General features: G+C 49.0%; 2 protein-coding genes across 2 annotated transcripts in view; both read right to left on the bottom strand.

Moving 5' to 3' along the window:
- The window catches only part of LOC125353719 (signal-regulatory protein beta-1-like), a 62,159-nt gene that overhangs the window by 28,648 nt on the left and 8,130 nt on the right, over nucleotides 1-25,381 (bottom strand). Inside the window, exon 2 of the mRNA XM_048349376.1 lies at nucleotides 3,183-3,536. Coding sequence (XP_048205333.1) covers nucleotides 3,183-3,536 — 354 coding nt within the window. The remainder of the gene's footprint in view (nucleotides 1-3,182; nucleotides 3,537-25,381) is intronic.
- On the bottom strand, nucleotides 5,915-23,414 carry LOC125352406 (signal-regulatory protein beta-1-like). Its single transcript, XM_048347492.1, has 9 exons — nucleotides 23,403-23,414; nucleotides 22,978-22,985; nucleotides 22,674-22,695; nucleotides 20,484-20,718; nucleotides 18,424-18,741; nucleotides 17,641-17,958; nucleotides 14,770-14,876; nucleotides 6,127-6,187; nucleotides 5,915-6,000 (listed from the first exon to the last, which is right to left on the bottom strand). Exons 1-9 carry the CDS (start codon nucleotides 23,412-23,414, stop codon nucleotides 5,915-5,917), a joined length of 1,167 nt encoding a protein of 388 aa, XP_048203449.1.

Genomic DNA, 25,381 nt, shown 5'->3' with positions numbered 1-25,381 from the left:
TCAGGAGACACTGAGGAACTGTTCTTGTGACTACCCAAGTTCCTACTTCAACCCCACGACCCTAAGAACGTCTTTTAGATTTAAATCAGCAGGTGCCAGCTTCTGCTGGGTGAGAATCTGGTTGTGTGTGGCTAAGTGTATGTGGAATGGAGACTGGACAGAGGTTAAAAAGACACAGAAGCGGGGAGAGGGCCATGAGCAAGGAGAACAGAACCACTGTGGGTGAAGAAGGCAGGAGGCCGATGCCAGGGCAGGAAGTCCCTCTCCTTCTCTCTCCTTCAATATCTGTTCATGTCCAAAGCTACCTGGAGCCCTGCACCAAGCTACTGCCAGTGCCTCTCAGGCTTTCAGCTCACTTGTAAACTCCATGTTCTAGACTTCCAGATTACTCTGTACTCAGGAGTATACACTCTTTTGGACATGTAAACAGGTTAACTGGAAATGACATCCAGTGAGAGCTCACCAGGGGCCCTGTCGCCTGCCTGCTCCTCCTCCATGGTGAAGCTGGCAGTGATGGCGGGCTGGCCCTCGTGCTCCGCCTGGCAGGTGAGCACCACACTCTCTCTGTGCCCAGAGGTGTTCACCAGCAGCCAGCTCGTGTGGTTGTACGTCCCATCCTTGTTCTCGGTGCGGGCCCAGCCCGTTTCAGCCCGGGACACCTTTCCATTCTCCATCCAGCTCAGCCGCAGGCTCAAGGGGTAGAAGTTGGACGCCAGGCAGGTGACGTTCACCTGGTTTCCTGCCATGGTGGGCTGCTGGCTGACCTCCAGGGTGGGCGGCACTGAAACAGCACAGGCAGAGCCTGTGACCTTGTGTCTCAGAGACCCTGGAGGAGGGGCTGGAGCACTGAGCCCCAACACCAGTGCATGGGAATCACCCGGGACAGTGCTGGGCACATGGTAGGGGATCCTACATGAGGATATGCACGTGGACATAATCACTAAGCACAGAACCTGCACAGTGGACCCACAGATGGCTGCAGTGATGTCCGCAAAACCAATGAGAGCCACAGAACACCAGAGCTGGGTGTGCACACGATGAGTACTTGTAGCTGGCACAGGTATCGGAAGTACAGCCTCCAGCACAGGGCTGGGCACCCACCGGGTCCCAGGCCCTACAGACTGCAGAGCTAAAGTCCCAGGAAGGCTTGGTGGGTGGGGGGAAAGGGGGGCTTGGGCTGGGACTTGGGGTCATCTACCTCGGATGGCTTCAGACACATTGGCAGTCCCACGAAGAGGGCCCCCAGGCAAGGTGACATGTGCAACCTCGCAGATGACCTGAGAGCGGACATCCCCGAGGGCCAGCTGCACCCTGGCTGTGCTGGAAACGCTGTAGGAGACGCTCTCTACCTTGGGGTCCAGGCTGGTGTGGGAGGCAGAGAGCTGCTTCTCGTTTTTGAACCATCTCAGGGTGATGTTCCGGGGGGAGAAGCCGTGGGACTTGCAGGTGAAATTCACTGTCTGCCCAGGTGTGGCCCTGGCTGCAGGGCCCGCAACCACGGGAGGAGAAGGTCTGGCTACAAAGGAGGATTTACACAGAGATGTGACTGCAGGATGTGCCCTGCCTTGCAGGAGAGACACTGCAGCTGCCCTCCCACATGTTACTGTTATTTCTACTACTGTACACTATTATCATTACTACTACTACTGTTATGAAAACTGAACCCAGGGCCTCATGCAAACTAAACACATGCTCACACTCAAATTCTCAACCCTAGCTGAGTTTTAGAATCTTCGGTCATAATTGGAAGCTTTACAACAGTACCAGAACAAGTGCCTCTAAATTTCCAGAGTGCAGCCTGGGCCTGGGATTTGCTTCAGGTCCCTAGGTGATTTCAGTGAGGAGCCTGGTGGGGAGCCATTGACTCCCCCTCTGTCCCATTCACACTTGAGGCTCAGAGAGGGAAAGTGAACTGTCCCAGGTATCATGGCCTGTGCCCATGACTGTTCACATAGATGGGCACATTTCCTACAAGGCAGGCGCTGCTCAAAGTGCCCCGTGTGCAGCACCTTGTTCCAGGTCACAGACTGACACCTGGCTGGACTGGAATGTGGGACCAGACAAGGGATGGGCTTCATCTGAAGTCATTAATCTTTGTGCTACTGACACCAGCAATGACTCTGACACCCTTAGTATGTGTCCCTCCATCCTCTCAGAACCCTGATAGTTTTGGCAATGACATTGGTCATCTTATGCACATGGCGGTGGCAATGGACACCTTGAGGGAAGCTAAGTCCCATCAAGATCCATGCTGTCCTGGGAAAGCAGGCCCCTGTTGTGCTGAGGGCCTTAGCCCCCATAGACTTGGACCCTCCTACAAACATGGGGCTTGAGTTAGATGATCTGATAATTCTGTGTGCTGAGAATCATCAGATCAGGAGGTGGAAGGAAGATTGGAGGCCTGCAAGAAACCCAATGTTTGGGTGTCTGCTGCCTCACCTAGATACCAAAGTCTTCCAGTCAGGAGAACTGAGCCTGGGTGGATGACTCAGCTCTACCCAGAGCCTCAGCACCCATGAGAGCAATTATCTAATGCAAAGAACACACACAGAGCAGGGCAGAGGCCCAACCTCACAGCCCTGCCCACCAGGATGGACGCTCAGCAGGGAACCTGAGCCTGGGGAGTCTCCTCAGTGCTGCCTGTGAAGAAGACATCAGGAAATCAGGCCCTGCCCTCCCACCCTAGCCAGGCTGGTCCTCACTGGAAGGGAGGAGTAAGAAGGGAGGGAGGAGGCACAGCTGTGAAGGAACAGAGCTTCAGCCTGGTCTGCTCCCTGCTTCCCCATGGCTTTAGGGCAGAGCCTGACACACAGTAAATCCTCAGACCTGTGGCATAGAAACAATCCTGTGCCACCGAGTACAAGTGCTCCCTGGAGACAGTGGGCCTTGCCTGACTGTGATGGGAAAGTCACTCTCACTGTCTCATCTTCCTTCTTTGGAACCAAGGGGCTTGAGTGTGGAACAGGGAGACTAGGGGGCAGATGTCCCAACCAGCCGGCTATAGAAACTTGCAGCAGGCCGGTTGCACACCCGGGCTACACTGGTCCACATAGGGGAGATGAGAACACGAGCAGGAGTACCCAGCACTGCCCCTGCTCCTAGGCTATGGCTCACAGAACTGAGGAGGTTATTCTGCACATACTGTCACACTCTAGGGGCAAAGGCAGCCACACTGTACTCACCACTCACAGACAGCTCAGTGCCTGATCCAGATTTAAACTCCCTGTCCCCAGAGGGCATCTTCTCAAACTTCACACAGTAGTAGGTGCCCGCGTCTGCTGGGGTGACGTTCTGGATGCGGATGGAAAAGTCCCTGTTTTCTCTCCGTGTGATATCTGCAACTGGTGTGACGCGGGGAGGGTATGGTTCTTTGAAATTGCAGATCAACTCCCGGCTTGGTCCTTTCCCCCTGAACCACTGGATGGGCCCCAGGGGGCGCAGGGAGGTCGCAGTGCAGCGCAGCATGGCCGACTGTCCAGCGGCAACAGACACGGCCCTGTCTGGCTGTATCACCTGCAGCTCATCTTCAGCTGCTCCTGGAGGAAACACCGCAGTGAATATTATTCATCCTGATGGGACCACGTGAGGGTTCTCAAAGTTACATCAACTGTGACTTTCACTGACCAAGTGTGCAACGTGAGCCCATCACACTGTCTGTGTGGTAAGGTTGAACCACCACGTGGACTTGTAATATAAAGGAGAAACTGAGGCTCAGCAAAATTACCCATAGGATAGCTCAGCCTCCAGCCTCCAAATCCTCTGCAGTCCTCACGGTTTCTGTCCACATGGTAGGTTGTACTTCCTGTCTTTGGTAGTGGGTGGGTCATATGACTCCTGGGGCTATGAAGAAATGAGCATGGGTGGCAGCACAGAGAATGGGCCTGGGAGCAGGAGACCCAGGGTCAGCTTCCCTCCTCCTCAAGCTGCACAGGTCCCAGGGTGACTTTTTCCCATTGGTCTGCAGTGACAGTGCTGCTTAGGACTCCCAATGCAATATCATGCTTGTTATAGAGAGGGGGTCAGAGGTACTAGCCCCCACCCCAAAATGTCACAAAATCCATGCAAAAATAAGTCAAGCACACGGACAAAGTGGGGAGAATTCAAGCTTTATTGCAAGCACAGAAACTGACTGGCCAGGGACACGGTGCATACTTGGGAGCTAACATTCTGATGCTCAGCAGTCCTCAAGCTGGGGTTTATAAAGGCCAAAACCACACCCAGGTGGCTACAGATGGCTTGGCAGGGTCGGTTACAGTTTCTAAGCAGTATGGAAAAAAGTCTAAATTCTAAGTCTTAATGTCAGCTACGAATAACATCTTCATTAAAGGTGCAAATAGCAGTATGGAGACAGAACATAGCCTTGACGCAGATGCAACACAACATTTGCCAGGTAGGCCTGCCCCTTACTATCCTTATTGAGACCAATTAAAAATAACGTATAGTCCAAGACCTTGAGTAGGACTGAGAAAGTAAAATACAAAGACACATTCCCATGGTTGGGGTTTTTATTTGGGGCCTATACTTTAGGTTGCTTGGCCTCAGGTACTCCATCTTGGATAAGAAATATGCATCCCCTCATCAATGCCAAGTCCACAGACACAAGATGTACAACTAACGCCATGTAGTTCTACTCAGTAATCTGGAGTTGGAAAGTCATAAAGCACTTCTGACAGTGTCTAACATTGGAGAGGGGAGTTATCACTCAGGAGATTGCCCAGGACAAGTGACCTTAGATGATATAGGTAAATAAAGGCAGATACAGATAACAAACATGGATGCATTATAGATTGTGTTAGCCAATTTCCCATGATTGTAACAAATGCCTAAGGCAAATCAGCTTCTATAGTAATAAAGGGTTGTCTCGGCTTGCATTTTTAGAGGATTGGGGGTGTGGTAAGTTGACCATGTGGCTCTGGGGCCCATGGGGAGTCAGCACTTCACAGTGAGGAGGATGTGGGGTTCCTGTTCATCTCAAGGCTGGAGCCTGACACAGAAAGTGGAGAGGCCAGTCAGTGTCCCTCATTCTCCTTCAAGTATGTGTCCCCACCATTATCAAGGACTCCCACTGGGCTTCAACTCATAAAGTGTCCACAGCCTTCCAGTGGGGCCACTGTGGAGATCAAGGATTTCACCCAGGGGAGAAGAGAGGAGATTTCAGATCCTAAGTACAGCCCAGAGGTAGGAGCTTCAGGCCAGTGCCTCTGCATCTTTCATGTCTTCCTTTCCTCCTCACCTCTGCCCTGCTAGAAGATAAACAGCATCACACACACACACACACACACACACACACACACACACATATGCACACTCATGGAGTCACAAATATCTGTAGCAGGGTTTCTCTGCTATGCTAGTATCTAAGGTTTATTGGAGGTTAAATGAAACTACATATTGAAAATTGAATGCAGTGTTTGGCAGGAAGAGAAGACATCACATATATCACTGTGACACATGAAAACAACACTGGTTTTACATTTCCTTACTTTCTGAATTGTTCAATGGGCAGTGATCACACTTCAGGTTGCTTCCCTGTATTCCTCCTGTGACCAGCCTCCACTGAATGTTTGAAGAACAACATGACTACAAGAAAGAAGTCTAGAAAGGTCCGGGGCTGTGGGTTTAACCAGTGGTAGGGCATGGCTTAACATGAGTGAGGCCCTTTATTCGATATCCAGCTGTGTGTGTGTGTGTGTGTGTGTGTGTGTGTGTGTGTGTGTGTGTGAGAGAGAGAGAGAGAGAGAGAGAGAGAAAGACAGAGAGAAATAGACATAGAAAGAGACACACATAGAGACAGAGAGACAAGAACAGGGAGAAAGGAGAAAAATGAGGGACAAAGGAAACAAGGAAGGAAGGAGGAAACAAAGAAGGAAAGAAGGAAGGAAGCAACAAAAGAAATAAACCTGTAATTATAGACCTAGATTTCAGTCTCAGCATTCCCATTGACCAAGGGAGGTGACAGTGGACAAGTGCTACTCTCTGCTTTAGTTTCCACATCTGCACCTGGGAAAACAGGAGTAGCAATCACAGAAATCAGGCAAGAATTCAACAAGTTAATAAAAAAAAACAACAACAATGATCTGTGGCCATGCTAGCAGCCTCACATGGGCTCAGTCAATCACCTCTTACTGATCCCTTGGGTGCACTCCTTGTGTAGTAGACATAACTGCAAAAGTTGGCCTCCAGTCAGCTGTATGGAGAAAGAAGGGGACAAAGGCAAAACAGCCTGTTGGGGTGCTGTGATTAGGGGATGGGCTACGGGCCTGGGTAAGAAAGGCTTCCATCTTGCCTGTCCTGAAAGAAGGAATACAAAGTTCCTATGAGATAAGCAAGATGAGCAGGGTAGTCTGAGGGGATCCATTCTGTGGTGAGCTGTGTGTCCTATATGTTGAAGCTGTGAATACCCTTACTTCAATGTGACTGTAGTTAGGGAAGGGTCTTTAAGAAGTCACTGAGGTCCAATTAGGTCATTGGGGAATGCCATCTAGCATGAATGGTGCTGTTAGAAGGAGATACACAGGAACACACAGAGGAAAGACCATGTGTCAGAGACAGAGACAAGACGCCAAGGGCAAGGCAAGTAGTGATACCAACCCTGCTGACACACTGAGCTTAGACTTCCAGCCCAGGAGCTGTGAGGAAATATAGGCCTATTTCTATCCTCACCAGGCCCAAGGTACCTTGTTATAGCCAGGCCTGACAACTGAACACATGCACTGTGTAGAGAGAATGTGGGATGTACTACAAGGAAGAGGATGTGGCAGAGTGTGTGGGCAAAGGGCATCACCAGATAATGATGGTAACTGAGCATCTGAGATCCTCATACCCTTGAACATGTCAAGATGGCTCCTTAACAGTCTTTGTAACCCCAGAAAATAAGCAGAACATTCTGGCCTTGGAGCTAGACTCAAGTGCAGCTCCTAGCTTGCTCTATACCATGGGCAGGTTGCTTCTCCCAGAGAGGAAGAATAAAAAGAATTTAAGCAATATTCCTATTGCAAAGCATGCTGTTAGCTGACTATTATACAGGCAACTATTTTTGAAAGCAACCTCTAATTGGAAGCCTCTGTTCGCCTGCTGTAGGTGATAGTTCCTCAGACAGTGCTCAGGTGTCTGGCTCTGTAGGCCCTCAGTGCCCCGTCCTTGTGTAATGAGGCGATGCCTGGGTTTATCTGGAGTTCCTCGAAGTCCAGCCTCAGGGCTGGATTAGGAGATGGAAGCAGGAATTCTATGCCAGGGCCATGCTCACCTCTGAGTCCCAGTAGGAGGGTCAGTAGTAGGATGGGAGGAGGAGACTGAGGCCAAGAGTCAGGAACGAGCATCATGGAGACCCAGGCAGTCTTCTGCGTCCTGTTGTTTGTGTCGGGGAGAATCCAGAATCTGCCACTGTCCATGAAAGAGGAAGTAGTTGGTCACAGAGTCTTTCTCGATATTGGGAAATAGAAATCTGCCAGCCCAGGAAGCTACGCAAGGAGGAGTTGCCTAGTGTACACTCAGAATCATAACCAGATTCATCTCATGGAAGGAATGCTTCTTCCACACTGGATTTTGAGCTCCATTCATTAAGACATTTATACCATCTTGAGGTTTAGGAGATGTGACATGATCCTGAAATGCGACCCCATTGCAAGCCTGTGCTGAGAAAACTGGTTCACACAACCCAAAGTTGGTGTAATGTGGACCTTAGACATTAGTGTATATGTACTCAACAAAAGGTACCATATTCTGATGGGTTCCAGGAATGGAAGTGGGCTTAGATGGAGGAGTAGCTACTTGGTTGAACAAGCTGGAGATTATGGGTTAATATGAAAGTCTAGAGCATGTACATTGTAGCCAAGTCCTGGGGCAGGCACATCACCACTGGAACTCTGTTCTCTTTTGTTTACACCTGATTCATTTGTTCACTGGCTAGTGCTCTATCAAAATGAGCCACACCTCGAAGCCTAGACTGTGTTTTCTCCATATAGAAAACACCAAGACTATTTCCCACAGTGTCAGATGAAGCTGGGGGGAAGGGACAGATGAGTAACTGGGGACGAGGACCTGCCAAGGAGCTGAGCCAGTCATCCCTTGTCATCTCGAAAATGGGGATGCGAAGTTTTTCTTTTCATTATTTCTCCCTACAATGTTTTACTAGAGCTTAAAGCCAATTATGTCAAGATTATTCATGACAGAATGAAATAAACCATAAGTCATTATTGGTACAATTGCTACCAGATGGAGACAGGGAAGATCAAGTGTGGCTTTTCATAGAGCTCCTATCTGAAAGAACAAGTTGCTCACTAGTGGCCTGAATTCACCTCTCTGAATTCCTATTCTCAGGCTGTGCTATACCTGCCAGCCCCCTCTGAGATCAATTGAGACCTCCCTGATTTTATTCAGCAGCACCATTCCTTATTGGTAAATAGAAGAGGCAGCTGCTTCACCTGAAGCCTTGGCTGCCTTCTGGTTCATACCTTGCCAGATCACAATGACTTACATACCTGCAGGCTCAGGGATAGATGTCTGAGGCCTGCATGTGCTTCACCACCTCAGCTTTGCTGGTATTCAGGGTTGTAGGATGCAGTGTCCAGAACTGGGAATTTGCATCATCACTACGTGTATGGAACTCTCCAGGAATTGAGGGAAACCATGCAGCCTATGCTTCTTTGACTCTGGCTTACTTCCCTTCATTTATTTTTTTCCCAAACCTTTCTATTTCCTTATCAATGGTATAGTACCATTCTTTCTGGTGGATGAGCAGAATTCCCTTGTGTATATACACCCCATTTTCTTGCTTCATACATCCTATTAGGGGCATCTGAGTTGCTCCCATATCTTGTCTATGGTAACCAATATTTCTATGAACATGGTTGTGCTGGTACCATTAGTGTGGCCTAGTTTGTGTTCAGTTGGATAAATGTTCAGGACTGGGAGGGCTGAGACATAGGGAAATTTGTTGTTTAATCCTTTCAGGATCATCCATACTGCTTTTCAGAATGGTGGACAAGTTAACATTCCAATCTACAGAGTAATAACGTTCCCTTTGGCAGCATCCTCCCCAGTATACATTGTAATTTTCAGTGCCAATGAAGAGATTTTCATGGGATCAGCTGTAGCTGGACACAAAGGAGACTTTCATAAATCACACTGGATACCATCTCCTCAGAAGCAGATAGGGGATAAGAATGAAGTAATCGTAGTCTCAGCAGCAAGTACTGAGAGAAGTTCAACATCACGAGAATCTGGTGGTCTCAACAATATTCTGAAAAGAAAATAAACTCAATGGACAGGATTGAAACCTGTAATGGGGATCAGGGAAGGGAAATGGTGTGTCCAAGGAGAATCTACTGAGATCTCACTTTTCTGGTCAGATGCAAGTCTGTGCACAGCTACCTGGTGGTACTCCTACTGAGGAAAAGCCTTGCAAGAAAAAAGTGTGAGCCAGGCCGAGTTTTAGAGATGCCTGCACTTTGAAAACATTTCTTGTTTGTATTTGTTTTGATTGTTCCTGGAGTCTGATCTCAGGACCAGACTGCTTTCCTTGAGCTTTGTACTCAAGGCTAGTGCTCTACCACTTGGAGCCACAACTCCAATTCCAGTTTTAAGCTAATTCAATGGAGATAGAAATCTCATGGACTTTCATGCCTGGGCTGTCTTCCAACCTTGGTGATCAGATCTCAGCCTCCTGAGTAGCTCGGTTTACAGGTGGGGGCCACAAGTCTGGCTGAAAGCACTTCTTGGACATTCTCATTCAGAAGTCTTTCTTTACCAGTGGTAAAAGTGTCGACATAAGTGGAAACGTAGTGAAGTGCATTTGCAAAATTTAACCTAGCCCTCCTGACACTTATTATGATAAGAATATGTCCTGGTCACATGGATGGATGTGTGGAGTAGGACTGGTCTCAACTTAAATCAGAACTCACTGAGCTCACACCAACTGACCATTTCCTAGACAACCCACAATCATGTCGATATTACAGCATCCCATTGAAATATGTATTGATTTTTTCATGTATTAACTGTCATCCAGAACTGGACTATTTTAAAAATGAAGAACAAAACACATGGCAGTGGCCTTTGAGCTCTCTTGTATGGTAGCTTCTTTGGGCCATTACACTTGCATTTAGATAAGGCTTAGAGTTGAACATAAGGGTTTCCCTTGGCTATGTGTGCTCCAGCCGTCTACTGGCAGACCGGCTTCACATGCTTTCTCCTGACAGCTTTCCTTCCTCACTTAGAGCTCCAACAGAGTACTAGAAATACTTGACAAAGCAATATGACAGGGAAAAAAGAAAAGAAAGGAAAAGGCCTGAAAAGAAATAAAAGTGTAACTGCAGATGATTCATAATAGTCTTTGTAGGAATTTCCAAATAAAAAGCTCTCAATTTAAATTTAACTGTATAGTATTTGCATTTAGGTTCTAAGGAAAAGAATCTGTAGATAAACATATGAATACATAATTTGTCCAGATTCGTTTTCATTTGGGGAAAGGAGTTCTGAAGTATCTCTAAAGCAGTCTTTACTCTTCAATTGAAAGTCCTCCAAACAGAACAATTGGGAAACTATGGTGTGTGGTGTTGGAAAAGAAAAGGTCCCTCAGTTTTTGGAGGGAATAACTTTAAAAAATACTTCTATGGCTAAGTTTACAGTTTACTTGGTGCAGTTACAAATTAAATTTGTCAAGTTTCACATTTCTGTTACATCTGAAATAAACTTATGTGCTGCTCTGGTAAAAAAAAAAAAAGCTCTCAATTTTCAGGTAAATGACCATCATACACAAATAAAGTACATTTGTGGGTAGAATAAGAATAAGCAAACTTGTGAAAGCCAAAATTAGAAACCAAGGGATATTTATTCATTACCTGACTTATGAGACAGTAACCCCTCTATATAACACTTTTATTGTAACTATTAAACTATGAAAAATACTTTTTAAAAAACTTTCATATTAAAAAACAAAAATAAAATAAAATAAAATAAAAAACCTTCATATTTGAATTGCTCAAACAATGAAATCATAGTCAAAAATCTAAATATATCTCTATCTCCATAGGTAAAACATGTTAAAACTAATAAGAAAGATGAAGAAATAAAAGAAGAAAAAGAAGACACTTTCCTCAAAGAAGAATCAAATATAATTAATCAGTGATCTCTAGAGAAACAGAATGAATAGTGTGGGGCACACTGACTTGCCCCGCCTGTCCGCGCCCTGGAGGTGTGTGGTTGTTGCGCCTTGGGAGTGAGGCCTGAAGAGACCCGCCTGCCTCAGTCCCAAGGGGCGTGCTTGCTTGCACCACCTCCCGGAAGAGGGATCCCGGTTAGCCCCGCCTGCCTTCTGGGTCCAGAACTAGAAAGGCGGCTCTAGCTGACCACGCCTCCCAGCCTTAAGACCATGTGTAGCAAGATGGCTGCCGGCAGTAACCTGGGGGTGGTCCTGCTAGTACTTAGGCCGCCCCTTAGGGAGGTCCCATGGCCTTCCGCCCTTGACTGACAGCTTGGACCACCAATCATCGCCCCTGGCTAGGTATGTTACATCCTCCTCTTCCTGCTGCCATTGCCCATACTTAAGATCGGGTCCACCCCACTAAAACTGAGAACAGTCTTGAACTTCTCCCGAGTCCTCTGATTGTCCAACTGCCGACGGAAGGTTGGGTTGGGCTGGGTGCGGGCGACTCGCGGCTTGTTACCTATTCTGGGTTCACATTCAGCAGGGGGCGCTTCCTTGCCTCTCCCGCTGGCTAGTAGAGCACCCTGGGTGCAGGGATCCCTGCAAATAGGATGAACATATAGAAGGCAGACAGATGGATAGATAGGAATAGATAAGTAAATGATAGGTAGGACAGGATTCATGGCACTTGCTCAAGCAATTGCAGAGAATGAGAAAGCCCATGATGTGCCATGAACAAGCCAGAGACAGGGGGAAGCTGTTGGCCTAACTCTCATTCTGAGGTTGAAGATCTGAGAACCTGGTAGGGAGGGCATGAGATGCTGGTGCAAGTCTGAAAGCACCAAAGGCAGCAGAAACAAGGATTCTAATGTCCAAAGGCAGGAGAATTTGGAGTCTCACCACCAGGAGAGAGAGCAAGGTTGCCTTTCCTCTGTGTCTTTGGTTCTTTGGTTCTCAGCAACTTGAAGGTTGCCCATCCACATTAGGTAATGCGGATTTTCCTGATTCAGTTCAGTGATTCCAGTGCTAACTTTTGGAGAAAATTATACAGGCAGAGTAAAAGCCCAGAAAAACATCACTCTCCTGGTGGCCATCTTAGCTAGTCAGTAGCATGGGATCTGAGAATCATGCTTTAAAGCCAACTGGAGAAGACAAATCTGTCAATCTTATCATTTAGCAAAGAAGCCAGAAGTGGAAGTATTGATCAAATGGTTAAGCAATCATCCTTGAACAAAAAAAGTCAAGTGGGAGGCTGGAAATATGGCCTAGTGGCAAGAGTGCTTGTCTTTTTTTTTTTTTTTTTTTTGCCAGTCCTGGGGCTTGGACTCAGGGCCTGAGCACTACCCCTGGCTTCTTTTTGCTCAAGGCTAGCACTCTGCCACTTGAGCCACAGCGCCACTTCTGGCCATTTTCTGTATATGTGGTGCTGGGGAATCGAACCCAGGACCTCATGTATATGAGGCAGACACTCATGCCACTAGGCCATATCCCCAGCCCAAGAGTGCTTGTCTTGTATACATGAAGCCCTAGGTTCGATTCCCCAGCACCACATACATAGAAAATGGCCGGAAGTGGCACTGTGGCTCAAGTGGCATGGTGCTAGCCTTAAGGGAAAAAAAAGGCAAGCGAGTAATGAGGCTTTGCCCTCAAATCCCAGGACCAGCAATCAACATTAGCAACAAAACATAACTAGCATGCAACTTTCTTCCTTCCGTCAATCCTGGAATGGGCCCTACCCAGTCACCAAGCTTCTTTCTTGAGACTCTCATACATAGCAGTGAACCCTTCAATACCCAAGCACTCCTCCCAATCAATTTCCCCACCGGTGGCTTCTTTAAGACCAAGGTCCCCAGATCTGGGTCTCACTAGGTTTCAGCGCAAGCAGTCAGAAGAAAGTAAGAAAGGAAAGCAAATTCCATATATACATTCTTTGTGTGATAATGCCCAGATAACCCTCCTTTCTACCTGTGATGTCATTTCTCTGTTCCATTTTTTTTTCTGGAGAGCTACATTCTATGCAGAGACACCCAGGCAATCTACTACATCATCCACATTTCTTTCATGTGCCTCTAAGCTCTTTAGAGAGTGAGTGACAATGGACTAATGAGCAAGAGTACAGTTTTGTGACCAGACACAACCTAGGTTAACATTCTGTATCCAGGCCTGGCAATGGTGAATCAATGCCTGTAATTCTAGCTATTCAGAAAGCTGAGATCTGAGGATCACGGTTCCAAAGTGTGTGAGAGTGTTCTCTCCAATTAACCACCACAAAGTCAGAAGTGGAGTTGTGGCTCAAGTAGCAAGGGTGCTAGATTTAAGTAAAAAAAAAAAAAAAAAAAAAAAGCTAAGGGATAGTCTCCAGGCTTTGAGTACAAGCCCCAGAATCAATAGAAACAAAAAAGTTAAATTTTGAATCGACCTGTGTGTAACTGACTGATTTCAGTTCATGATGTAGATATATATTTTCTTCTTGATATATTTATTTGTATACATCAGCTATTCCAATATGAATTTTAGCACCTGTTCATGTGTAGCCACCATCTCCCACCTCATTCCTGCTAAGCATGTATTCATTGCATCTTCCATGGTTGATTAAACAAAAAAAAAAAAGCACTCACTTATCCGTTCATGTCTACTGCTTCCCAACCATATTAAATTGACCTCCTCAGTTTCGCCACCACAGATGCACACACACCTCATGTTACATGAGCATTGCCCTGTGTACACAATGGTGCTTCGTGACTGACTGAGATGTGGTGAAGATCACCCAGAAGTCCTGGGTGAGACCCTCCTCAGGTGCACAGGCTGGGCTCATTCCTCACATCCTCAGTGTTGTCAGTCAGTTCTCAGAGCTGCTTTCATAGCTTCAGTTCAGCAGCAGATTAACAGATGTCCTGAGAGGAGAACATCAGGAGCAGAGTCCTTGACAAGTTCCTGTCTGCTTTTTACCCCAGGCTGGATGTCTCCAAGTGTGAAGGCTTCAGTGACAGAGAGTCCTGCATGGCAGGGTTGGAGGAAGGAGAGCACTGTGGAGGAGATATCACATGAGTCCTGTCCTCCTTCGTGAATTGTCTCCTGAGTGCTCTTAGGTCCTGATGCTGTCCACTCCTGGGTCCCTGTTCAGAGTGGACAGGCAGCCGTGGGACAGCACTCTTCCCTTCCCTCAGCTTCCTGCTTGCATCCTGACTCTTTGTGCATTCTGCTTGGTCGAATGGTTCTCACTTGTTATTTAGCCAGAGTAGGGCCTGCCCTCAGTCTCCCCACCTGAGACTTTCAATATTGCTCCCCATCGCCTTCTTGTCCCAGGGAGTCCCAGCACTGAAGGAACCAACAGCTCCAACAGGACAATGGCTTTCTTTGTCCTTCTTCTCACTCTTTATTCCACCTCCTCTCTGCAGCCCCTCAGACCCTGTGGACACTCTTTCCATCCCCTTGGCCTCAGTCCTCCTGCAGCTCTCACACTTGCTCTGGGAACTGGAAACTTTTCAGAAGGCTCCATGAGACTTCTGAGGTGGGGTGGGGTGTATGTCCCCCTGGACTCCATTGACTCTGACACTGTGTGACAGGTTAACTGGTGGCCTGCTGACCCTTCCTTGGCCTGCCCTCCCTCCCTCTCAGCTTACCATCTGCTTCCTGTGGATGTAGATGGCAGAGACTCCAAATGCCAGCAGCACCTTGTTGTTGAGGAGCAGAACTATGAGGAGCAGAGCAGGATTAAAGCACATGACATCTGTAACATCAAGGAACAGGAGGTGCCCTTAGAGAGCCATGTGGAGTCCATTCCTCCCCAGAGCCACCACTTGCCCCTCTGCAGTGACCTGGCTTACCACCCTCTGAAGACTTTGAACCTCGGCCCTATCCTGGCTACCCTGCTTCAAGCTGGAGGAAAGAGGAATAGGAAAGTCTACAATCAGCACCTGAGATCTCCTACCTCACAAAACTCCAAAAAGAAGAACAAAACCAACAGAAAGCAAGAGAACACAGGGAACAATCTTTTTAAAGTCAATGCAAGTCGAAAACAGAATCAGTGGGCAAGATCACTGAAACACAAAATTGGTGCACTGAAGAGCCATAAAATTGAGATCTTCTCATATGACTAATGACCTCCAAGGAAATGGACAAGAGTCCTCCATTAGGATGGAGACAGGGCACCTTGGGCTGTCCCTAGAGACATCACAGGGATCTGAAGGGTGTGTGGTGAGGAATTCTTCATGCAGAAAGTTGACAATGAAGGGGTGACACACCAAAATTCATCAAACAGCTCAATCTACCACAAATCTACAATACAAAAATAGTCAATGGGATTGTTAATTAAATTATTAATTAAAAGTTGGAAGGATTGACTTTGCTTCTGGTTTCACTGGTTTCAGGTCATGTTTCAGGGCTCTGTTGATTCTGGACACCTGGGGAGAGGGAACATCCTGACCCTGGGACCTTGTGACACAGGGTGATCAGCATGTGTCATGGGGTTCATGAAGGGAGTTGGGGGCAGGGACAAGGGGGGAGGAAGGGGAACTGAGTGAGAGGAAGAGAGAGGAGAGAGAGGAAAAGAGAAGGAGGGAGAGAGAGGGTGAGAGAGGGAGAGAGAGAGAAAGAAGCTGAGGACAAGGAGGAACCACCTGAAGTTTACCCCAGTGATGAATCTCCTTTAGCTTGGGCTGCCTTTTCTAAAGTCTCCAGAACCTCCTCAAATGGCATTAGCCGCTAGGGACAATGCATTCGACATCAGAAGGAGCACTCTGTGGCCTGGAACCTTAACAGAAGCTGAATTTGTCATTTTAATAGTTCTGAAAAGATTTTTGAATGCCCAGAAGTTTTCCCAGGAAACTATGACCAAGCATTAAAAGATGAATCAAGTTGAGCGTCAGTGCCTTACACATGTAATCCTAGCTCCGCAGGAGGCTGAGATCTGAGATTCCAGGTTTGAAGCCAACCAGCAGAAAAATTTGTGAGACTCTTATCTCCAGTTAATCACCAAATGGCAGAAATGGTGCTCTGGTTCTAGAGGCAGCATACTAGCTTTAAGCACACACACACACACACACACACACACACACACACACACACGAAGTGAAACAAATATTGGTGCACAAAAATATAAATAATTTTTGAAAAACATGTTCTCTATTTGAATATTCAGTTTTTTCTCCATGCTGGGGCTTGAACTCAGGGTCTGGGCACTGTCCCTTAGGCTCCTCCCACGGCCCTCCCATCTCCCGCTCAGGGCTAGCACTCTACTACTTGAGTTACAGCTCTACTTCTAGCTTTTGCTGATTCAATGAAAACTAGAATATCACACACTTTTCAGCCAAGGCTGGCTGCAAACCACAGTCTGTGCATCTCAGCCTCCTGAGCATCTAGGATTACATTGTGAGTCATCAGCATCCTGTAATCTCTTTCAGAAGTGGAGAATTATTGTAAATTTCATTAGCTATGACAATGATGTTGGTTTTGTAGGACAATGTCCAAATCACTTGGTCACCCAGTTATGGACTCTGATTGCACTGGGTGCCCAGCCAGGCCTGAACTCTTAGTGGATGTGATTATGCAGCTTCTGTTCTTCTCTCTAGCAATGAAACTGTCCTTGGCTTCTTATCTTTACTTTTCCCACAGACAAACCATGGATCCAGCATTGACCCAGCAGATTAGTCCCATAACACAGGGTGTGCTAGGACGACCCTGGGCCTTTCAAAATGAGGAAAAGGGTTCCTGTATTCCACCACAGGGGAATAAATCAGGTTGGTTCTAGGAAGGACTCTAGCTAGCCACTGGGAAGTGAGCCCTGGAGAGGAGCATTTCATTCATCCCAACACATTTGCTTTACAGGGGAATGGGGGCTGTCTTCAGGTACCTCGGTGTTCCTTGATAAGCTCATGTAACTCCTTGGTCTAAGGGCAAGGAGTCATCAACAGCACCCCATCTGTTCCCCAGTGCTGGTTTCCTTCTCTGTGATACCTCTAACTCCCAAGGAGTTTCAAGGTGGCAGCTGATCAAACAAAAACTAATCTTTGCATACTGTGGATGTATAGTCAGGGTCCAGGTGGATTTTGTCCATTATGACAAATCAGGAGAAACTGAGGCCCTGTGGTTGTGACCACTCCTGGTCGTGTTGAAGCCTGATTCCCAACCCAATCCCATGTTTTCAGTTTTTGATTTGAATCAGAAGGCGCCAGGGTCTGCTGGGTGAGGATCCAGCTGTGTGTGGACAAGTCTAAGATGGAATGGAGACTGGGCAGAGGTTATAAAGACACAGGAGCAAGGAGAGAGCCATGAGCAAGGAGAACAGAACGACTGTGGGGGAAGAAGGCAGGAGGCCAGATGCCAGGGCTGGACGTCCTCTCTTTCCTTTCCTTTTTATGTCCAAACATCCACTAAGCCAGCCTTTCAGTTTGCAAACTGCATTTAAGTTTCTATTTTCTAGACTTCTAGATTACTCTGTGCTATTTTGGACATGTAAACAGGTTAACTGGAAATGACATCCAGTGAGAGCTCACCAGGGGCTGTGTCGCCCGCCTGCTCCTCCTCCAGGGTGAGGTTGGCAGTGACGGCGGGCTGGCCCTCATGCTCCGCCTGGCAGGTGAGCACCACACTCTCTCTGTGCGCAGAGGTGTTCACCAGCAGCCAGCTCGTGTGGTTGTACGTCCCATCCTTGTTCTCGGTGTGGGCCCAGCCCGTTTCAGCCCGTGACACGTTTCCATTCTCCATCCAGCTCAGCCGCAGGCTCGAGGGGTAGAAGTTGGACGCCAGGCAGGTGACATTCACCTGGTTCCCTGCCATGGTGGGCTGCTGGCTGACCTCCAGGGTGGGCGGCACTGAAACAGCACAGGCAGAGCCTCTGACCTTGTGTCTCAGAGAACCTGGAGGAGGGGCTGGAGCACTGAGCCCCAACACCAGTGCATGGGAATCACCCAGGACAGTGCTGGGCACACGGTAGGGGTTCCAACATGAGGGTATGCACATGGACATAATCACTAAGCACAGCACCTGCACAGTAGACCCACAGTACTCATGGCTGTTGTTAAATGAATACATGAGACCAACATGTGCAGCCCTGGCCTGCAGATGGATGTAGTGATGGCAGCATGAGGGGTCTGGGCATGCAAGGGGGGGCGGGGAAGGGGGGGTACTTGTAGCTGCCACAGGTACAGGAAGTGCAGCCTCCAGCAACAGGGCTGGGCACCAGGTTCCAGGCCCTTCAGACTGCAGAGCTAAAGCCCCAGGGAGGGACAGACTTGGTGGGCAGGCAAGGGCTTGGGCTGGGACTTGGGGTCATCTACCTCGGATGGCGTCAGACAAGTTGACAGTCCCACAAAGAGGGCCACCGGGCAAGGTGACATGGGCCACCTGGCAGATGATCTTAGAGTAGATGTCCTCGAGGGCCAGCTGCACCCTGGCTGTGCTGGAGACACTGTAGAAGGCGTTCTCTCCCTTGGGGTCCAGGCTGATGCGGGAGTTGGAGAGCTGCTTCTCGTTTTTAAACCATCTCAGGTTGACGTTCCGGGGGGAGAAGCTGTGGTACTTGCAGTGGAAATTCACTGTCTGCCCAGGTGTGGCCCTGGCCATAGGGCCTGTAACCACGGGAGCAGAAGGTCTGGCTACAAAGGAGGATTTACAGAGAGATGTGACTGCAGGATGGGCCCTTCCGTGCAGGAGAGACGCCGTGAGCAACCTTTCCCACACACTACTGTTATTAGTATTATTACTCAGGAAATTGAACCCAGGACTTCATGCATTCTAAACACATAGATGCTCTACCACTGAGATTCTCAACCCTGACTGTGTATTAGAATCTTCTGTCATCACTGGAAACTTCACACCCACAGCAGATTGAGTGCAGCTGAATTTCCAGGGTGCAGCCTGGGCTTGGGATTTGCTTCAGGTCCCCAGGTGGTTCCAGTAAGGATCACCTGGAGGGCCACTGAGCTCACCTTGTCCTGTTGACATGTGAGGCTCAGAGAGGTTGAGTAACCTGTCCAAGTTCACATGGCCTCTGCCCTCCACAGCTCACATAGACCAGACATCACCTACAAGGCAGGCACTGCTCCAAGTGCCCCAGGCCTTCTGTTCTTCTGTCCTGTCATGGTCTAGGAAGGACATCAGGGCTAGGTGAGGACACAGGGCCACTGTGTACAGCACCTTGTCCCAGGTCACAGGCTGACAATGGCTGCATTGGGATGTGGGACCAGCCCATAGTGCTCTATCTCTCCTCCTCTTGACCAATATGCTACCAACACCAGTGATGACCTTGCCAACCTTGTTGTGTGACCCTCCATCCTCCCAGAACCCTGATGGTCCTGGGCAATTATATTCATCATCATTAGATGAGAGGGGCTGTAGATTGATGATTCGAGGAAAGCTAAGGTCCACCTGAAACCATGCTATCCTGGGCCAGCAGCCCCCTGGCGCACTGAAGGTTTGAGCCACCATGGACTTGTTCCCTTCCTATAAACTTTGGATTTGGTTGGGGATCTTACAGTTCTGTGTGCTAAGAATCATGGGGTCAGGGAGTAGAAAGAAGAAGATGGGCCTATCAGAACACCCAACGGGAGTCATCTCTGCTGCCTTACTTGGATACCTAAGTTACCCACAGGAAACTGAGCCTGAGTGGATGACCCAACTCTGCCCAGAGCCTCAGCACCTGGGATAGCAAGTACCTAATGCAGGGAGCCACACACAGAACCAGGGCAGAGGCCCAACCTCAGAACCCCTCCCACCAGGCAGATGCTCAGCAAGGAACCAGAGCCCTTGGGAATCTCCTCAGTGCTGCCTGTGAAGAAGCCATCAGGAAAACAAGCCCTGACCCTCACTGCCCTGGTACAACTAGTATTCACTGGAGGGGGTGGATGGGAAGGTAGGGAGGAGGCACAACATGGTCTGAGCAGAGCCTCAGCCTGGGCTGCTCCCTGCTTCCCCATGGCTTTCAGAGCTGAGCCTGGAACACAGTCCTCAGGGATGAGGCATAAAAAGGAACATCTAGCACCCAGAAGTGCACACAAGAGACAGCAGGCACTCTCTAAGCTGTGATACAAAAATCTCATACAGGATCTCATCTTGTTCTTTGGAACCAAGGGAGCGGGTATGGAGCAGGAAGAAAAGTGAGAGATGTCCCCACCGGCCACCTGTGGAGCAGTGAGACCAGGGAACAGATGTCCCCACTGGCCCACCTTGCAGCAGGCCCTGTGCACACCCAGGCCTCCCTAACACATGGAGGATGGAGCAGAGCATGAACTCCAGCTCCCATCACCCCCGCTCCTAGTTTCTGGCTCACAGAACTGAGGAGGTTATTCTGCACATACTGTCACACTCTAGGGGACAAAGGCACCCATACTGTACTCACCACTCACAGACAGCTCAGTGCCTGATCCAGATTTAACCTCCTTGTCCCCAGAGGCAGTCTTCTCGAACTTCACACAATAGTAGGTGCCCGCGTCTGCTGGGGTGACATTCTGGATGCGGATAGAAAAGTCCCTGTTTTCTCTCTGTGTTGTATCTGCAACTGGTGTGACACGGGGAGGATATGGTTCTTTGAAATTGCAGATCAACTCCCAGCTTGGTCCTTTCCCCCTGAACCACTGGGTCAGCCCTACTATATCAACTGTTAGCCACTCCCTTATTAAATCATATTTGCTCTTGAAGCTGTCTCCGAGACTCCGCGTATGCCTCTGGCTTCCTTCATGGTAAGGAGGGAGGATAAGCGATCTCGTATGGCCGCGTGCACCTGAGGTCTTTCCTGAGCCCCCCACTCCACTCTGGCCTTACCTGTGGGTTGGGTGACCAGGGGAGAGGGTGAGAAAGGGAGCGATTAGAGTAGAGTAGAGCCTGACCCCCGTGCCAAGGGAGGCGACCCGAGCCCGGCATTTTGGCACCCAACATGAGGCACAGAACCCACTCGAGGAAGTCCGTGGCTCCCGTTAGACCCTCAGGGAAATTGGAGTGGAAACTCCGGGAAGCGCGGTCCTCCCATCCAGGTCATCAAAGACTATGGGACAGATTCAAAGTAGGCGAAGTAATTCACCCTTTAAAATCCTGAGGTTCACCCTCCAAAACGCGGGGATGAGTATTTCGGAACCCTGTGCTATACGAATTTGGGAGGAGTTGACCCATAGGGTCCCATGGTTTGCTGAGGCCAACCCACTCTCGTGGGAAACTTGGGACCGGCTAGAGCGGGAGCTAGAGGAGACAGAATGGGGAGAAGAACTCCCACTTGTGGCCCTGCAAGCTATTAAGACCCTCAAGGCTTGCTTCTCCTCGGACCCAGGGGAGAGTCCCTGGACTCGGGAGAGGGCAGCCGGAAGGAATTTTGGTCCGGAGGGGGCCCCAACGCCCGGCTCCGAGAGGCCCAGGGACGAGCGTGAGCTTGATACCCAGGACCCCAATCCAGACGCTGCTCCCTCGGCGGCCAAGAGGCGCGCACCGCTGCCGGCCCGCTACCCCTCCCCCACCGGAGGCCCGGCTCGGCTCCATACATATGCAGATTCAAGGATCCCGGCTGAGGGGCAGCAGCAGCCCAGTGGCTGCAGCAGCACACATTCACCGAGCTCAGACGATTCAGCAAATCTCAACCTGGTAGCCATCTCAGCCTCGTGGCGGCCCCAGGAGATACAAGATTTCAGAGAATTCAGGAGAATAGTTCTCGAGGGAGGGGGACCGAACACCCGCTGGGGGGAGAGCCTACTCGAGGGCGTGGCTCACCGGTTTTCACTACTCAGGAGTGGAGAAGCCTGGCCCAGTCACTGCTTGATAGAACAATGTATGAGGAGTGGTGTTCCCTTTTCAGATATAAGTGCTATGCTCAGGTGGAGAGAAATCAGGCCACCAATCCGCCAATCCCCATAACCTTTGGTATGCTGTTTGGATCCACCCACCCCCAATGGGCTGCCTTCCCTTCCCCCTACCGGGAGCAGGTACAGGCTGTGGGACTGGCCGCATGGCGTGGCTTGGGAGAGGGGTCCCTACAGTCCCCGGCAATAAAAGCTACCGAAGGAACCAATGAGAGTCTTGCTGCCTTCGTTGGCCGAGTGAGGGACAATCTTCATCGACAGTTTCGTGGGTCCCAGGTAAATCAATTTCTAAGGACCCTGGTGTGGGAAGGGATGACATCAGAATGCAGATTGGCTTGTGCAGGAGAAAAGGAGAGATCTGTGGACAGCTGGATTTACACTTGTCGGGGCATCAGCGCGTGAGCCCGCCAGGCGCAGCTGCTGACCACTCTGCTTAATAAGGAGCCTGCCCCTGCCCCCACCGGTGAGGCAGGCAGGGAGCGCTGCTACATATGCAGCAGCTGGGGTCACACTAAGAGGGTCTGTCCTTCTAACCCTGTAAGATCTAGCCCTGTAAGATCTGGCACCTTGAGGGGACAGTCCCCAAGCTGGAGGGCTAAGGAGGTACCCAAAAGACTTTGCCCCTGCTGCCAAAAGGGATTTCATTGGCAAAGAGAGCGTAGGTCCAGATTTGATGCTAAGGGAAGGCCTTTAAACGATTAATGGGGCGCCCTCCAGCCCCATCACCTGAAGGAGGTGATCAATACCAGGACAGGCCCAATAAACAGCCTGAGGCCAAGGCCCTCTGGGCAGTCCCAATTGTCCCGGAAATGAGGCCAAAGACAGAAATTATTATAGCTGAAAAGAAGTTCCAAGTCTTAATTGATACCGGAGCAGACCAGACTATATTAAAGAAGGAACTAGTGCCTCCATGGTGGGACCTAATCCCCGGCCCCCAGACCTTGGGGATGGGAGGCACAGCTGAAAGTGAGACAACCAGGGACTGGTTTCCCTGGGATGACATGAACAGTGGAAAGGGGGTAGTGCGTCTGTTAATAATGACAAACTCACCAGATAACCTGTTGGGACGGGATATCTTGGGAAAGATTAAGGCCGCGGTCATCACAGGCCAGGACCTGTCAGGCGGCCCTAGTGGCTGCCAAAAAGCGCCTCCCTCTGAGGCCTCGGGGCAGGAGGCTCCTGATTCTTCTACAGGGCCTCACCCCCAATCCTAAGGACCACTGTTCCTACTGTCCCCGCCATTCGATGGCACCCGGGCGCCCCAATTTGGGTGGAACAGTGCCCTATTCCTTCAAACAAATTAGAAAAGTTAAAGGAAATAGTATCAGAACAACTGTCCCTCGGGCATATTAGACCTTCACTGAGCCCTTGGAACAGCCCTGTATTTGTTGTACAAAAGGCCTCAGGTAAATGGAGGATGGTACAGGACCTAAGAAAGATTAATGAGCGGATAATCCCCACTGGCACTCCTTTACGGGGGCTGCCATGGATCCCCTCTATTCCTCGGGATCTTAATTTCATTATAATTGACATCAAGGACTGTTTCTTTTCCATTCCCCTTGACCCACAGGATTGTGAGAAGTTTGCTTTCTCTGTGCCCTCGGTTAACTATCTGGGGCCAGACCAGAAGTATGAGTGGGTAGTCTTACCTCAGGGCATGGTTAATAGTCCTGCCTTCTGCCAACATTATGTGTCACAAGTTCTTCAACCTCTTCAGAACCAGTCAGATATTATTTTATATGTTTATATGGATGACATTATTATTGGAGCAGCAGATGTCCAAGTGCTAAACTCTGCCTATAACAAGGTGCAAACCCTCCTACAAGGAGGAGGACTGCATATCGCCAGTGACAAGGTTCAGAAAGTATACCCCTTAAAGATCTTGGGGGAAGAACTTAAACTAGACTCTGTGTGCCCCCTTAAGCCCCAGTTATCCTTCCAGTCATCTTATACTCTGGTGGAGATGCAAAGACTGTTGGGGGAGATTAACTGGCTAAGACCCTAGCTTCACCTGCCTACAGAGGAGCTGCTTCCGCTCCATGACTCTTTGAAGGGCAAAGCACCCACTGATGTTATTACAATAACTCCATCACTTCAAACAGCCTTCCAGAAAATCCAAATGGCCCTAAATATGGCACAGCTGACACGCTACAAGCCTGAATGTCCTCTTTGCCTTTGGATCCTCCCTGGATCTGAACTCTCCTCAGCTGCTATTACCCAGTCAGGCAAGCCCCTTCAGTGGGTGCACACCTCAGTGGGAGGAGCTCCCAGAGTTTATTCCCAGCTAGACCAGCTAGCTGACTTGGTAATTAAGGGCAGGGATACTTCCCTGAGACATTATGGGAGAGATCCCGATGTGCTAACCATTCCCTACCGGTTGTCAGATTTTGAATGGGTCAGAAGGAATAATGCACATGTGTCCAGTGCCCTGGAGGGCTTTATGGGAAAGGTAGATTGCCACTATGGCACCTCGAGGTGGGTGACCTCATTTTCTAGGCTACAATGGACCCCTCCTGTACTTTTCTCTACCAGACCTCTTGTCAAGGCTGCCAATGTTTTTACAGATGGGGGAAGAGCAGGGGCTGCCGTTGTGGTACGCTCCGCCTCGCCCCCTGCCGGTGGGAAAGAAAACACCCATTACTTTGAAGCAGTTACTGGATCTGCGGAGTTTAAGGAACTGTACGCAGTTGCCCTGGCACTGACCCATGTCAAACAGCCAATGAACTTGTTTTCTGATAGTCTGTATGTGGTTAATTTGCTACCCAACCTGGTATTCTCATACATTAAATTAGATGAAAACCCAATCACCCCTCTGATGATCCAAGTCAGGTCTCTGTTAAAAGAGCGGGGTGAGCCTATATTTTTACAGCACCTTCATGGACACCAAGGATTGCCTGGGGACCTGGCACAAGGTAATCGTATGGCAGACCAGCTGGCCACTAATGGGACCATTATAGCTCTGGCCATTGTACAACCTCAAAACCTTCAAATGGCCCAAGGACTCCATGAGCATACTCACTTAAATTGGAGAGGGTTACATCAGAGATTTCCTTCAATTCCTATAAAAGACTTAAAAAAGATTATAAGGACTTGCAAATCATGTATGCCCTTCCTGCAAGTCCCTCCCCTGCAATCTCCTGGGGTTAACCCCAGAGGCCTAAAGCCCAATGTTATCTGGCAGACTGATGTAACCCACTACACTCCTTTTGGAAGGCCAAAATACATATTTATGTCTATTGATACACATTCTCATGCCGGCTGGGCCTCTGTGCATGCGGGGGAAAGAGCACGGCATGCTGAAAGCCACTTTTTACATTGTTTTGCTATCCTAGGGCTTCCTTTACAGGTGAAGACAGATAATGGACCTTGATTCACCAGTAAGCCTTTACAGGCCTTTTTCCAAATGTGGAATATTAAACATACCACTGGAATACCATACAACCCAAAGGGTCAG

This window comes from Perognathus longimembris, chromosome 6 (genome assembly GCF_023159225.1).
Source record: "Perognathus longimembris pacificus isolate PPM17 chromosome 6, ASM2315922v1, whole genome shotgun sequence".
Classification (NCBI taxonomy): domain Eukaryota; kingdom Metazoa; phylum Chordata; class Mammalia; order Rodentia; family Heteromyidae; genus Perognathus; species Perognathus longimembris.
This window is presented reverse-complemented; position numbering and strand designations above follow the sequence as displayed.

What these genes read in the sequence shown, in the direction of transcription:
- LOC125352406 (XM_048347492.1), bottom strand. An exon ending in CACTGAGCTGTCTGTGAGTG is followed by an intron (nt 18,742 to 20,483) that starts GTGAGTACAGTA and finishes CCTCCTTTGTAG; the next exon opens with CCAGACCTTCTGCTCCCGTG. An exon ending in ACATCCACAGGAAGCAGATG is followed by an intron (nt 6,188 to 14,769) that starts GTAAGCTGAGAG and finishes TTCTCCATACAG; the next exon opens with CTGACTGGAGGCCAACTTTT.